The following is a 14,728-nucleotide window of genomic DNA, read 5'->3' as shown; positions in this document are numbered from 1 at the left end:
CTTGAAAGGTAATTTACCATGGGTTTTTGGGTGTGGGATCTCCCATTTTGGTCTGGAACCCACAGAAGCTAAACTTTTCTATTTGTTTGCTGACTTATGGAGGGGAGACAGTACTGTTCAATGTCACCTGCCCCAGCTGGTCGGTTCTGTAGAAGTAATTATATGTTTATTTCTGTTCTTTAGTTTAAATGTATGTGTTACATACTGTTATGTGGGGGCTCATTATTATAATATTATAAAACGTGCTGGAGTATGTTACACTCTGCTTATATTTTATTTGTTTGATATAATTGTCAGGCAAACTAAAACTCTGGTGCTTTCAGTTTGGTCTACTGCCGAGGTTGCTGTGGCCACTGACTGTGTATGAGGTTTCTTTGACAACAGTAGAGAAGCTGGAAGCCTTAATCAGTTCATACATCAGGAAATGGTTGGGAGTTCCACGCTGCCTCAGTAGAGTGGGACTTTATGGTAAAGGAATACTGCAGCTACCAGCATCCGCTCTAACCGAGGAGTTTAAGTGCGCCAAGGTCAGACTGGAAGATGGTAGTCAACGAGGTGCAAAAGCAGGAGGAGAGGATGAGGTGTATAAAGGCCATTTCCCAGGCCAAGCAGGGAGAATGGATGAGATGGGAGAGTGTGGAACAACGCAAGATTGGCTGGCAAGACCTATGGTCAGTGGAACAGAGTAGGATCAGTTTCCTCATCAGGTCAACATATGATGTTCTCCCATCACCAAAGAACCTAAACCTCTGGGTAGGAGAGGATCCCTCATGTCCTTTGTGTTCATCACCTGCAACATTAAGGCACATTTTGACAGGATGTAAGGTGGCTCTTAGCCAAGAACGGTTTACTTGGCGCCATGACCAGGTGCTGTGATGTTTGGCCTTAGCATTGGAAGACAAGCGTAACATGACCAATAAGTTGCCACCTGTTCCATCAAAACATTACACACAAAAGACAACATTCCTCCGCCCAGGAGAGCAACCACCAAGAAAAGGTGTTAAAACCAATCCTCGCCCAGGACAACTGGAAGCTGCTAGAGACTGGAAAATGCTGGCAGGTGTTGGTCAACGGCTTATTTTTCCACCTGAGATTGCCACCACTAACCTTCGACCAGATATTGTCTTGTGGTCTGGATCAGCACGCCTTGTTCACCTGGTAGAGTTTACAGTGCCATGGGAGGATGCTATAGATGAGGCGTATGAGAGGAAGAAACTGCAGTATGTTCAACTAGCCACTGAAGCGGAACAGCGAGGATGGAGAGTCCGGGTTTACCCAGTGGAGGTGGGTTGTCGAGGATTGGTGGCACACTCTACAACCCGGTTTCTCAGAGATGTCGGATTCAGTGGCCAAGAGTTGCGTCGCACAGTGAAGAACTTATCTGAAGCAGCAGAGAGGAGCAGCAACTGGCTGTGGTTGAGACGGAAAGATTCTGGCTGGGGATCTCAAGCACAATAGAAAGAAAGAAACGCTGATGTACAGGTAAGTAAGCTGGGCTGAGTTGAGTGGGGGACGGAGGGGGGTGATTCTGGGACGCCAGAATCACCGTCGAGCCCTCTTGAGGTGTCGTGGGCTAGTCGACGAAACACCGAGGATGGAAGGTGCCCACTTGAAGACTCCAGAGATGTACCCTACTTAGCTCAATCCAGACGGTTGTCATGCTGATGCGCTGGGGAGACCGCACTGTGGTTGATCCCCGGAGCCAGCATCGCAGTCGTTGTATGTGCTGATGCACTAGGGATGCAAAATAAGCTGATCCCTGGAGCCAGCATTACACTTCAGCCATCAACACCAGACAGAAGGATATCTACATCATCATATGGAAGGAAGCGCAAATGGATGGAGACACCGATGGATCACATTAGTTTACTGTAAAGCTACGTCTTAGTTGGTGCTTATCTTGGCGAGAGCCGAGTTCAAATCAGCATGAAGTTTTAACATCTACTCTCGTGTAATGGAAATCTTAGCTGTTTTACACTTACACATATTTCTGCTGGAAGCTTGACCTCCCTAATGGCTAACTATAATGTTATATCCTGGAATGTGTCTGGGCTAAACTCACCTGTTAAAAGAGCCAAGTGCCTTGACCTGCTTCACTGTAAACTTGTTAATATTGCACTAATTCAGGAGACCCATCTTAAATCTGCTGATGTATACAGATTCCAAAATAGACATTATAAAAGCATTGCTCACTCCTGGGCTTTGACTAAATCAAAGGGGTTACTGATCGTGGCTGACAGGAAGATCGATCTCACTATTAATGATTATCGGAATGACACTGAAGGCCATCTCTGTTATGTATTGGTCACTCTGAATAATGTTAAACTGTGCTTAGCATCAGTTTACGCACCCAATGTTTTTGACTCTCAGTTCTTTGAGAAAATTAAGCTTACATTTTTGGAATTCCTGGAGTAAGCAATTGTTCTTGGGGGGGGGGGGGGTGGACTTTAATTGAATGTTTAATCCAGTACTTGAAACCTCTTCACCAAGCACAGGCCCGTCTCTCCCTTCCACTTCCAAATATTTTCAAAACAGTGAAAGAACTAAATGTATGGGATGCATGCGTATCAGAAACTCAAATGTTAAAGATTTTTAATTTTTTTTCACATAGACACAAAGTATAAACTCGTATTGACTATTTTAATTTCCTCAAATATCTTTCAGGATTTACTCCATGGATATACTGCCAATTCTTATATCTGATCACGCTCCGGTCTTGTAATCACTTGACTTAGTTCCATGAACTGTCCGAGCTAAACGCTGGTGCTTTAATTCTTTCCTGCTTCAGAATGAAGAATTTTTAAAACATTTGGCTAAAGGTTTGAGAAACTTCCTAGAAATCAACTCTGATCCTGAAATCAACCCTCATTCATTATGGTAGGTCACTAAATACTTTATTAGAGGCTGCTGCTCATTTGTTTCAAATCTGAATAAAACACGGAATAAACAGATTTTTCAATTAGAAACCCAAATTATGCGTCTGGAAACAGAACAAAAGAGTAATTTTCTGGGAAGTAAGGCAATGCAATTAGACAATCTGAAGAGTGAATTAAAAAACATCACTAGTACAAGAGCAGACTTCATGGTACATAAGCCAAGGCAGCTTTATTATGAACACGCAGAACACCTGAGTAGATTACTTGCACTGAACAATCTGAACATTTAGCTTTTCTCAATGTGTAACAGGGCGGGATCTGTGCTGGCTGTCTGACGCATGCATGATCCTGCAGTAGAAGCTCGGGAGTCCTGTAGGATCCGCCTGTCAATCATGGCAGTGACATGGAGAGGTTGGGTGAGTGTCTCTCTCTCTCTCTGAGCGGTCGGGAGGCGGGCCTTGAGCGGTGCTCGACCTATAAAGATAATGCTCTGCTATTCCTCAGGTCTGCCCATTTAGGAAGAACGACAGCGGGAGCTCTAGTCAACAACACAGACCATAATAAACCACCAGTGTCTGGAGCAAGGGGAAAAGACAGGCAAGACAGGCTGAGGAAGACAGCCTGAACAGAAATAAAATTAAAATTGTTAGCGACGGCCCCAAGGGGGGCGTGAGTAGTTAGCAGGGAAGCCCTGGGCAACCACACAGTGTATAGAAGTGGAATAGCAGGTCACAGGCTGGAGACCCGAGCCGTACGATTAGCGACGATGGGGGACGCTGCAAAAGCAGCAACTTTTTTTGCTTTTGCCTTTTGTTTGTATTATTATTTTGACGCACTGTGAGTGTGTGCATTCCGTAACTCCTTTACCATCGCTGGTATTGGAATAACCCAACAGCACAGTGCCACCTTGTGGAGAAATTAATAAAGTAAATTAATTAAACTTTCTGTGTCGTGTCCAGTCAATTCCCACACCGTCTCACACGATGTAATTAAGGACTGCAGTGGTGTCTTGCTTTCTAAACCTGAGCAGTTTTTCAAGAATTGTATTTGCAACTTTACACTTCCGAAGATGGTGCAGATCCGGTTAAATCAGGGATTTCTTAAACCCACTAGAATTACCTAGCTTAACTACCGAGCAGGCTGAACTTTTAGAGGCTCCTTTAACATTGCAAGAGTTGAAGACAGCAGCACAATCTATGCAGAAGCGAAAGTCTCCTGGGCTAGACGGCATCCCACCTGAGCTGGCGATATGAGTTCAAGTTGGTCCACCAGTACAAAGTTCTATTAATTTCTCACTTGAAACTGGCTACTTTCATAGAGATCAGAAATCGGCATTGATTTCCCTGCTTGTTAAAAAATGCAAAGATCCACTAGAATGTTCTAGCTATAGGCCTCTATCATTATTAAACTCTGATTTAAAATGATTAAATTCCCCCATCCATGCTAAACTTGTGTAGAATGTGACCATCTCCAGATGATTCATTTATTACTAATCTGAAGACAGTCACATGTATAAAAACCTGCAGCTTTGGCTGAATGGGGTTAGTGTGTTCAGAGGCTGAATGAGAAAAATGAGTCGTGAGATAAAAAGAATCAGATAAGAAAACAATTGCTACCCGTGCTAGTTTTACACCAGCCACGATACTTGTTTTGTTCTGTGTCTGTTTTGTCTGTCTGTTTTGGCCACAGTGGTGTTTTGTTTTGTATAAGTGTTTTGTTTTGTTTGTTTTAACTATTTACTTTGAAATAAATCTGCTTGGCAGTGCATTAAACCCCAGTACTATGTCCTGCATTTCCTGGTCTGACGTCTCCCACAAGCCACTTGGCCACAAACCTAATACACTATGATCAGACAGGTTTCTTGAAAGGCCGACTTGCATCTGACAATATACGTCGTCTTTTTCATATTCTAGACCTGGCCCCCCACCAACCACTCTCTTGCGCAGTATTTTCTTTAGATGCTGAGAAAGCATTCCACCGCCTGGAATGGAAATACCTATGGGCAGTTCTGGAACACTTTGGCTTTGTCCGTTCATTTATTAATATGATTCGCACTTTATACAACAATCCTACTGCATGCGTGCAGACAGGTTCAGTTATATCTGCCCACTTTGCGCTAGGAAGAGGTACACGGCAGGTCTGTCCTTTGTCACCGTTATTATTTATCCTCTCATTAGAACTGCTGGCACAGGCCATAAAACAAAGTACCAGTATTTCGCCCATTGATATACAGGGAACTAAACATTACATCTCCCTTATGCTGATGATATCCTGCTGTTTCTTTCTAGCTCAGTCCCTCATGCTTTTAATTTATTTGATGAATATGGTAGATTCTCTGGATATAAATTGATTTTTATGCCTTTGAACATTTCAGCTAAGAATACCCCTCTCCCCCCTCATATCCCTATTCAACCACAGCTCACAGGTTTTACCTACCTGGGTATTAAGATATCCCAGTTTCCAACATATTCGCAAAGAAAATATGGTAGATTCCTTGAATAAAATTAAAACAGATTTGGAAAGATGGTCTCCCTTACAGCTCACATTACATGGTAGGATCTCTATTATAAAAACGAACATACTCCCTCGCATTCATTTTTTATTCCCCATGCTTCCTATCTCACTCCCACATAAATAGCTAGAACAAATTAACTCCATAATAACTGGTTTTATTTGGAGGAGCAAGAGGCCAAGAATTCGATTGATGACCTTGCAGCAGTCCAAAACCTTAGGTATTTTGGCTGTGCCTAATTTTAAAAATTATTATTGGGCCTTTCAGCTAAGGGTTTTTAAATCATGGCTGGATTCAAGGCCGACAGCTTCGTGGCGACCAATTGAAAAAGCCTTAATTAAACCAAGTAGGCTTCAGGATCTCTTATTTTCTGCCCTTAAAAATAGGGCTTTCTCTCTTCGAATAGGCCCAATTATTTCAAACTCATTTAATATATAAAAGAAAGTTGATCGTATTCTTGGCAACCCTCTGTAATTCCATAAGCACACACCTATTTGGAATAATTCTACTAACAGGCTCTCAGCCTTTTACCTATCCACCATGGTCCACAAGAAATATCCATATTTTAAGTGACATTTTTGATGACAAAGGCTTCCGCACATTCCAGGATCTTGGGGATATTTATTCGCATCCTATTTTTTCTTACTTTCTGTATCTTAGACTCCGCTCAGCCCTCCATGCCTATGGGGTACCATGGGGTGCTGCGCTGCCTTCTCTGGTTTATCAACTTTTGTCGACAGTTCCCACAAGAGGTCTAGTCTTCTCTCTTTATGATTATTTCCTATAATACCGGCACTCTCCCAGTAACCACTATTTGGGACAGAGAAAGACAGGTTGGGTCACAGTCCTGATTGGGAGGTGGTATGGGACAATATTTTTACATCCTCTAAAAATTTAGCACAGCAGCTGATTCATTTTAAACTTGTACATAGAGGCTATGCAACGCCTTACCAGTGTTTTCAAATGAAGACCCCTTTGTCAGATGCACTCTGGGAGTAGCTGGTAGTTATTTACATATGTTTGGGAGTACCCCGTTATTGAACCTTCTGGAAATATGCGGTTACTGTTCTCTCTGAAGTGACTTTTGTAGAGGTGCTGCTCAATCCCTGATTGCTCCTTCTCGGTGACGACTCCCAAATAACTGTTAACCTTCAGGAACGGTGACTCTTGTTGGCAGGACTAACAACAGCTAAAAAAAACATTTTACGGGGCTGGGTGGAGAGCGAGATACCCTTAGATCGCATTTGACTGTTGCAGACACTCTGCTTATGGAGAGAAGCACTGCCAAACTACATCATCCCTGCGTAAAGACGGTGTCCGTCTGGTTTGCTGTGTTTTCTTTTATTAAGAATATGTTTTTATAGTTTCTCTTTTTGTCTTGTGAAATATGTTTGCTTTATTTGTGTGTTTTTTATTATTTATTTATTTATTAGCCCCCCCCCCCCCACCAAACACACACACTGCTTTCTTGTTGTCTTTAATCCTGTTGGTTTTTTGTATTCACTGAAAGAATGTAATAAAAATTAGTTCAAAAAAAGGAAAAATGTTACCTCTAAACTCGAGCCCCCTTAGTTGGAAAGTGACTAGACCATTTCCAATCTCTATCAGGTGGACAAAGGCGTTCAAGTAATCTGAAGCCAGGATGAAGCAGTCCCCTGAGCTGTAGTTTCCCCAGCGTCCGAGTAACAAGTCCCCACACAACGACTGCTGCAGAGACCTTGTTAGGTATTCATAGAAAATGGAGTTCAGGTTGTTGTCATCACATCCTGAAGAAATACAAAAAAAGTATAGTACCTATAAAACCAGAATATGTATACAAGTTACATACATATCCCTCACAAAGGATATAAATAACACATTACATTAAAAAGAGAGTCTGGATGCTTTTGCCCTGTGGTGAGACCTATGTATGTTATGGCATGTGGATATTGAACCCTGTTGTGTGTTTAAAAATATACCTGTGTTCAAAGCCAAAAAAAATAAAATAGGAAAGAACACCCTGTCCTTTTAAAGACTGAAAAGGAGCATTAATACATTTTATCCTCTTCATCTGTTGCCTTCGCAACAGACTTTTCATTTCATTCTTCACCCTGTCAACATGTCTGTCTCGATTACTGCTGCAGTGTCACCATCACTATAATATTACATTTGAGTTTGTCTCTAAAAAAAGAACAGAAAATCACAGTCATATTCACTTTCCTACAAAGGTATCTCAATTATTAGCACTGTACCTATTTTCTATGCAGGACTCAATGTCAAAGTCACATTGACAATGACACTATCTATCAGAAAGTCTGCTTCAGAAACAGCCTGAATAAGCCAAAGCTGCTGTCAGAAAAGCAGACAAGGTCACTGTCCAAATCGGTGTGCCTCTGCCATGAAGGGAATCAATGTCAGCCATCAGCACCCTGTCTGTGTTTTTCACACTTTTTTTTTAATGCCTTGAGCAGTAGTACGTTTTAGGCTTTGTGTTTGAACTCCAACTGCTCTTTTATTTTCATAAAAAAACTGGCACACCCATATGTATCATTATTTCATCTTCTACACTGAACACAAGAAAAACATGTAACCTTGAGGAACAACATTTTATGTTAATGTTACAAAATGAGAAACAAGTATTATAGAACTGATGTATATACAGACAGGCAATATTTTAGTTGACCAGTGGTAATGCTGCTAATGTTAACAAGTGGTAGGAAAACAGTTCTTAAAAACTAAAATCATGTCTGTATACAGATCTAGGGACGATAACTGAGAACTACAGACCAGTAAACTGCATGCATATGTATATTTTATCTACAGTCCATTGTAATAACTTCATTAGTGAGCCTTTCTGAGAGAGTTATTATAATTTATATATTGACTTTAATGCACGCTCATAGGCCATATAACGTTACCTCCAGTCTTTAATTAACTCCTATTTTTTGAAATACGTAAAATGCCTGTTCATTTTACAAAACTAGAACCAAACACCTAAGTAGTATAATCCAAGTTCTCGTAAGCATTCAGACTGTGTTTGTTTCTATTTGTAACTGTAACAGGGCCAGGATCCCTGTTCATGAAAAGGGTGCAGGGCAAAGCCCTGCCATGAATGTATTTGTTTATTTTTAGAATGGGGTACCCCTCTGCCCCTGGGAAATTTATTATTTTGTATTTGTTTTGTTGTATTGTTATTATTATTGGTATGATTTAATTGTATATATGATGGTGAGAAGCTGTATGTTTTTGTTATTGTTTTACAGCGTGGATGGGAAGCCCCATCCACATTAAAAAACCTTGTACAAATGGTTTAAACATTGTATAGAATGTTTAATTGTTGCTAATCGGGAGGTGGCCACCTGCATAAAAGCCTGCAGCTCTCTGCAATCTGTGTGGGTGTTCGGAAGTGGAGAACGAGAGTGAGAGAGGAGTGTAAGAATTAAAAATAAAAATACAGGAACAGTGAAGGCGATTGACCAGCCTGACCTATATGGCTTTTGGTGTTCGTGATTTGGTTTTGTTTATCTTTTTTATTTTTATTTTTGTTAAAACCTTTTATTTTATTTGTGTTTGTTATTTAAATAAACGGTGCACACTGCGTCTTTTGCCCTGCAGTACTGAGTTTGTTTTTTTTCCTGCATCTGGCCTCACCACTCAGCCATCCCTGTCACAATAACATTTACATTTTTTTTCTCCTTTCAAAAAAACAGGAGTTAAAGACTGGAGGAATGAAAACATTCTCTAAATGGTACCATTATGAGATTTTCACACTGTATCCCTTGGAGAAGGATACCACACCAAACCCTCTAGTTTAAAAATGGGACCCAAAACTAATTTCACCATTGAAGACATTGAGAAATGTTTGTCGAAGTGTTTTCTTTTAGTATTGCCACATACATTCCAAGACCATGGAATATTTGTGAAGTTGGAACCACCAGAACCGTTTCATAAGACACAAAAAAATAAACTAACAAAGAGCTCTTTCTCTCTCTGGTGAAACTTGACTGAAAGTGGATTTACTTCTGCATAGGAATGACAGACTTAATCCTGAAGCGTCTGAAATGTTAAAGGAACACATTGATAAGCCTACTATTTTCTACACAAAAATGTGTGTTCTGAAACATCTGAACTATTGTTCCCTGCAGGTCAACCTTTCATTACTCATTATCGGTTGACCATATTTTTAACATTGAAAATCTCCAGTAATTTGGTGTCTGCTTCTCAGATAGTAACCAGTACTCTTTTTGAAAACAAAATACTGGTCTGAACTTGAGATTTTACATAAATTGAGCCTATTATTTCTGTGGTATTCATTAAAAAAAACAATGAACCTTTAAGCAGTACATCTGTATTTGACATAACAAAAAATAAATAAATAAATAAATATACATTTAAATAAAAAAACAAAAACCTTTACAATCAACTGGTTGCCTGTGGAAACCAGACTAAAGCTATGAAGTGAAGTGAAATGTATGCTGTTTGTTCTGTATCACAAATTAACATAAGTTAAATATGAAACATCTATTGAATTCAGTTAAGAAATATATATACAGTGCTACCCTGTTATAATGTGGTTGTCGGGGTCCATAATTAGGAGTTACTTGTGTTTCGCCTTGTAACGAATATTGGCATTTTTGTTCCCGAAATGATTTACATGCCCACAAGCCATATTAATATTGTAGTGTACGGTAGAAAATGAAGATAGGAGACACACACAATTTGAGGGTACTCTAATCCAAGGTTTATTGGGACGATTATTTCTGGCCCGTTAGCCTGGGCCACACCAAAACAACAAACTCTCACAGCAGCTTGTCCCACTCTTCAATGCAGCACATTTTTTTCCTAGAGCGGCCCTCTTTGGAGTCAATCTATCAAGAAAATCTCTTAGTTTTTCTTCATCTTTTAGCCATCTAGATTCTGCAAAATGTATATCTTTTGAAACTGCTGCTTGAGTTTCACCCTTTCTTACTCTGTCCACTGCATTGAGTTTCATTTTAACAGAAAAATATTTTTGTTCACCCAACATTTGTGAATCAAATTGCATTATGGGGGAAATGGGAGCCACGACATAACCGACTCTGCATTATAACAGGTCGTGTTATAACAGGGTAGCACTATATATATATATATATATATATATATATATATATATATATATATATATATATACAGACGTGCTCAAATTTGTTGGTACCCCTCCACAAAAAACGAAGAATGCACAATTTTCTCTGAAATAACTTGAAACTGACAAAAGTAATTGGCATCCACCATTGTTTATTCCATATTTAATAGAAATCAGACTTTGCTTTTGATTTTTTATTCAACATAATATTGTAAATAAGAAAACAAATGAAAATGGCATGGACAAAAATGATGGGACCGCTAACCTAATATTTTGTTGCACAACCTTAGTTTAGAGGCAATCACTGCAATCAAATGTTTTCTGTAGCTCTCAATGAGACTTCTGCACCTGATAACAGGTAGTTTGGCCCACTCTTCCTGAGCAAACTGCTCCAGCTGTCTCAGGTTTTATGGGTGCCTTCTCCAGACTGCAAGTTTCAGCTCTTTCCATAGATGTTCGATAGGATTCAGATCAGGACTCATAGAAGGCCACTTCAGAATAGTCCAATGTTTTGTTCTTATCCATTCTTGGGTGCTTTTAGCTGTGTGTTTTGGGTGATTATCCTGTTGGAGGACCCATGACCTGTGACTGAGACAGAGCTTTCTGACACTGGGCAGTACGTTTCGCTCCAGAATGCCTTGATCGTCTTGAGATTTCATTGTGCCCTGCACAGATTCAAGGCACCCTGTGCCAGGTGCAGCAAAGCAGCCCCAAAACATAACCGAGCCTCCTCCATGTTTCACTGTAGGTATGGTGTTCTTTTCTTTGAAAGCTTCATTTTTTCGTCTGTGAACATAGAGCTGATGTGACTTGACAAAAAGCTCCAGTTTTGACTCATCTGTCCAAAGGACATTCTCCCAGAAGGATTGTGGCTTGTCAATATGCATTTTAGCAAATTCCAGTCTAGCTTTTTTATGTTTTTCTGTCAAAAGTGGAGTCCTCCTGGGTCTTCTTCCATGGAGCCCACTTTCGCTCAAAAAGCGACGGATGGTGCGATCAGAAACTGACTTACCTTCACCTTGGAGTTCAGCTTCTATCTCTTTGGCAGTTATCCTTGGTTCTTTTTCTACCATTCGCACTATCCTTCTGTTCAATCTGGGGTCGATTTTCCTCTTGCGGCCGCGCCCAGGGAGGTTGGCTACAGTTCCATGGACCTTAAACTTCTTAATAATATTTGCAACTGTTGTCACAGGAACATCAAGCTGCTTGGAGATGGTCTTGTAGCCTTTACCTTTACCATGCTTGTCTATTATTTTCTTTCTGATCTCCTCAGACAACTCTCTCCTTTGCTTTCTCTGGTCCATGTTCAGTGTGGTGCACACAATGATACCAAACAGCACAGTGACTACTTTTCTCCATTTAAATAGGCTGAATGACTGATTACAAGATTGGAGACATGTGTGATACTAATTAAAGAAACTAATTAGTTTGAAATATCACTATAATCCAATTATTTATTATCTTTTCTAAGGGGTACCAACAAATGTGTCCAGGCCATTTTAGAATATCTTTGTAGAATAAGCAATAATTCATCTCTTTTCACAGCTTCTTTGCTTTATTCTATGACATACCAAAGGCATGCAAGTATACATGATAAAATAGCTTTTAATTTCATCACTTTTCAGGAGGAATGAAGCATTATTTCAATGAGCTGTAAGGGTACCAACAAATTTGAGCACATCTGTATATATATATATATATATTGCAACCAAATGTCCTACACCTTATGAAGCACTTTTCAATTTAAAATACAGAATAAAAAATGCATGACTAGTGACATTGTTGGTCTTTAATATTCAAATAGGTCAACTAATCTTCAAAATGTGAAACATAAATCGTGTATCTGCATCATATGCAATACCTTGTTATGCTAAAAAAAAAAAAGAAAAAAATGTACCTGGGTCTTTTTCAATCTGTGAAACAAGCCTGCTGTTTGAGTTGTCAATCCGTTTGGTGCTGGGTAAAAAAGAGAAATAAGCTCTTCAAAATACTAAAAAAATAAAAAAATTGTTATATTTCAAATGCAGAATGGTTAATAATTGAAAACCACAGAATTATAATTATAAACATGACTCATTTTGTATAAAACACAGATGTAAATGTAATATGAAGTTGGCATCTGAAATGGTTTATGAGATATTAGAAGCTGAAGGAGCTCCTCTCATCCTTAATGATAATAATACTGTAATAACAATACATGCTGTGGGGCGGAGAGGTTGACCCTTGTTATTTTAGATGCATGTCCTGTTTTGTTTTTGTCTAAACATAAATATATTGTTAAAACCTACAAAAAAGTAGTCTCTTTAATAAATACACTGCCACTTTCTGGTCATTTAGATCTGATTGGGAAGTTGTAATCTCATGAGATGTTGCAATAAATCATCCATTTATAAATTAATTTGCCCTGGTTTCCCAAATATATTGTTTATCACTGTATCAAACTGTTTTCTCTTAGATTATATCAACAATTAAATTATGTGGTTGTAAAACGCTATACACTGATTTTGACAGAACTGTTTAATATAAGTTTCCTATTTTTACAGTGACACAGGAGGAGAGGTAGTGTTCTACTTGCTGTAGTTAATTATTCAACCCATGATCTCTTTACTTTTCTAACAGAGTGTTAAATTCAGGGGGAGTTAATAACTGAAGCAAATGCCCCCTTAGGGTAAAAAAATGTATATAATGTGGCAAAAGGCTATATAAGCCCACATAAGCATTTGTAAGTAAATCAGGGGTAATATGTGGCTGAAAAATGTGAAGGTTGACCTGTTGTGACTGTCCAGTCTAGACATAAGAAAAGCACAGCTTTTTATTTTTAACAAACACAATTAGCAGTTATTTATCATGTTTTCAAATGTCCTGCACTGGCACTCTCTGCCAGTTTCGTTACATAAACCAAATTTCTGAAAACAACTATTTATTTCATCCATGCACATTGAATTATTCAGATCTGGGCTGTTTCCATTACTGCCTCAAATGAAATTGAAAAAAATCTATCAGTAGCAGCTGACATTTACAAGATAAAGGCTTTCTTTTATGTATTGCTTCACACCAGCTCTCCCACTGCTTCCCAGATCATCACGCCATATTCTTTGTGCATTTTTAGGCAACACTAAAAGACATGTTTTTGGATATGAATTTTTAATCAGCTCAGGTCAAACTTGCAAAATGGAAGGAAATTACAAAGGAAATTGACTATGGTCATGTGTGACACATATATTTCAGTTGGAACTTAGTGCTGCTGAACAATCATTTATTTCCTCATAAGCCCCTTATTATTTTCGTTTTTCATACTTAATTTCAATTCAACAGTTATACAAAATACCAGAATCCTAATTGCAGCTTTTGATTCTTAGTAACTGACCAATCCCAGAACTGCATTTAGTCAATTATTTTTTAATTTATTTTTTTAAATTTAGAGTGCCTAATTATGTAACCCCCGATTTTCCTATTTTTCCCCTCACCACAGAAATTTCCCACACAGCTCAGGAGAAGTGAAGTTCAGTGGGCGTCCTCTGATCCCACAACCAAGCCAGCTTCTTCTACACCCAGGAACTTGAAAGCAGATGTCAGCAAGCTACCGGCCTCTGCAGGACAAAGGCCGGCCCTGCAGGTGTCAGTCCGAGCTCACTAGATGCCTGACAGGTAGGGTCCACTGTAGCACGATGAGGAGAGTTTTGCCTCCATAACCCACGGGAGCACCAGAGTCAATGCGATGCTCCCTCCAGAATCCCCAGCGAAGACCAGTGACTTTGCACAGCAAGGACGCAAACCTGCACTCCCCTGACTGTAGGACTCACCCAACACACCACGTGGCCGTGCTTTTACCAGGTGAGCCACTCGGGGACCCCCCATTTGGTCAACTCTTAAAGGGTCCCAATGATCGCTACAACAAAGCTTGGTAACCCATTCCATATGCTCTTGAAATAGGGACTAGGATTAACTTTGTTGAGTCCTTTTAGTATCTTTGATCAAGTTTCCACTAACCCTTCTTTGTTCTAGGCTAAATAGGTTCAACTCCCTAGGATGCATATAGTTATAAGAATTGCATAACTATTCCTTACTTATAGTTTCTTTCCCAGAACTTCACCGGTCTTGGGTATGAAGTAATAAAGATGGCACTGCCAAGAAATGGACTCAGTGGAGTGTAGAAAAGTGTCGTCACAAAGGTTTGAAGCAAAAGCATGGCCGAATCTGAACTGTTTGGTAAAGGAATAATTACCTGACATGAAAGAA

General features: G+C 39.5%; 1 protein-coding gene across 1 annotated transcript in view; it reads right to left on the bottom strand.

Annotated features, from left to right (window-relative positions):
• The window catches only part of pcnx2 (pecanex 2), a 148,704-nt gene that overhangs the window by 36,682 nt on the left and 97,294 nt on the right, over nt 1-14,728 (bottom strand). The window contains exons 23-25 of the mRNA XM_034017005.3: nt 14,557-14,686; nt 12,387-12,445; nt 6,939-7,154 (exon numbers count right to left, since the gene is read on the bottom strand). Of these exons, the coding sequence (XP_033872896.3) occupies nt 6,939-7,154; nt 12,387-12,445; nt 14,557-14,686 (405 nt within the window). The remainder of the gene's footprint in view (nt 1-6,938; nt 7,155-12,386; nt 12,446-14,556; nt 14,687-14,728) is intronic.

This window comes from Acipenser ruthenus, chromosome 6 (assembly GCF_902713425.1).
Source record: "Acipenser ruthenus chromosome 6, fAciRut3.2 maternal haplotype, whole genome shotgun sequence".
In the NCBI taxonomy this organism is placed as follows: Eukaryota; Metazoa; Chordata; class Actinopteri; order Acipenseriformes; family Acipenseridae; genus Acipenser; species Acipenser ruthenus.
Note: the sequence above shows the minus strand (reverse complement) of the source record. Positions and strands in the feature narration are given on the sequence as shown.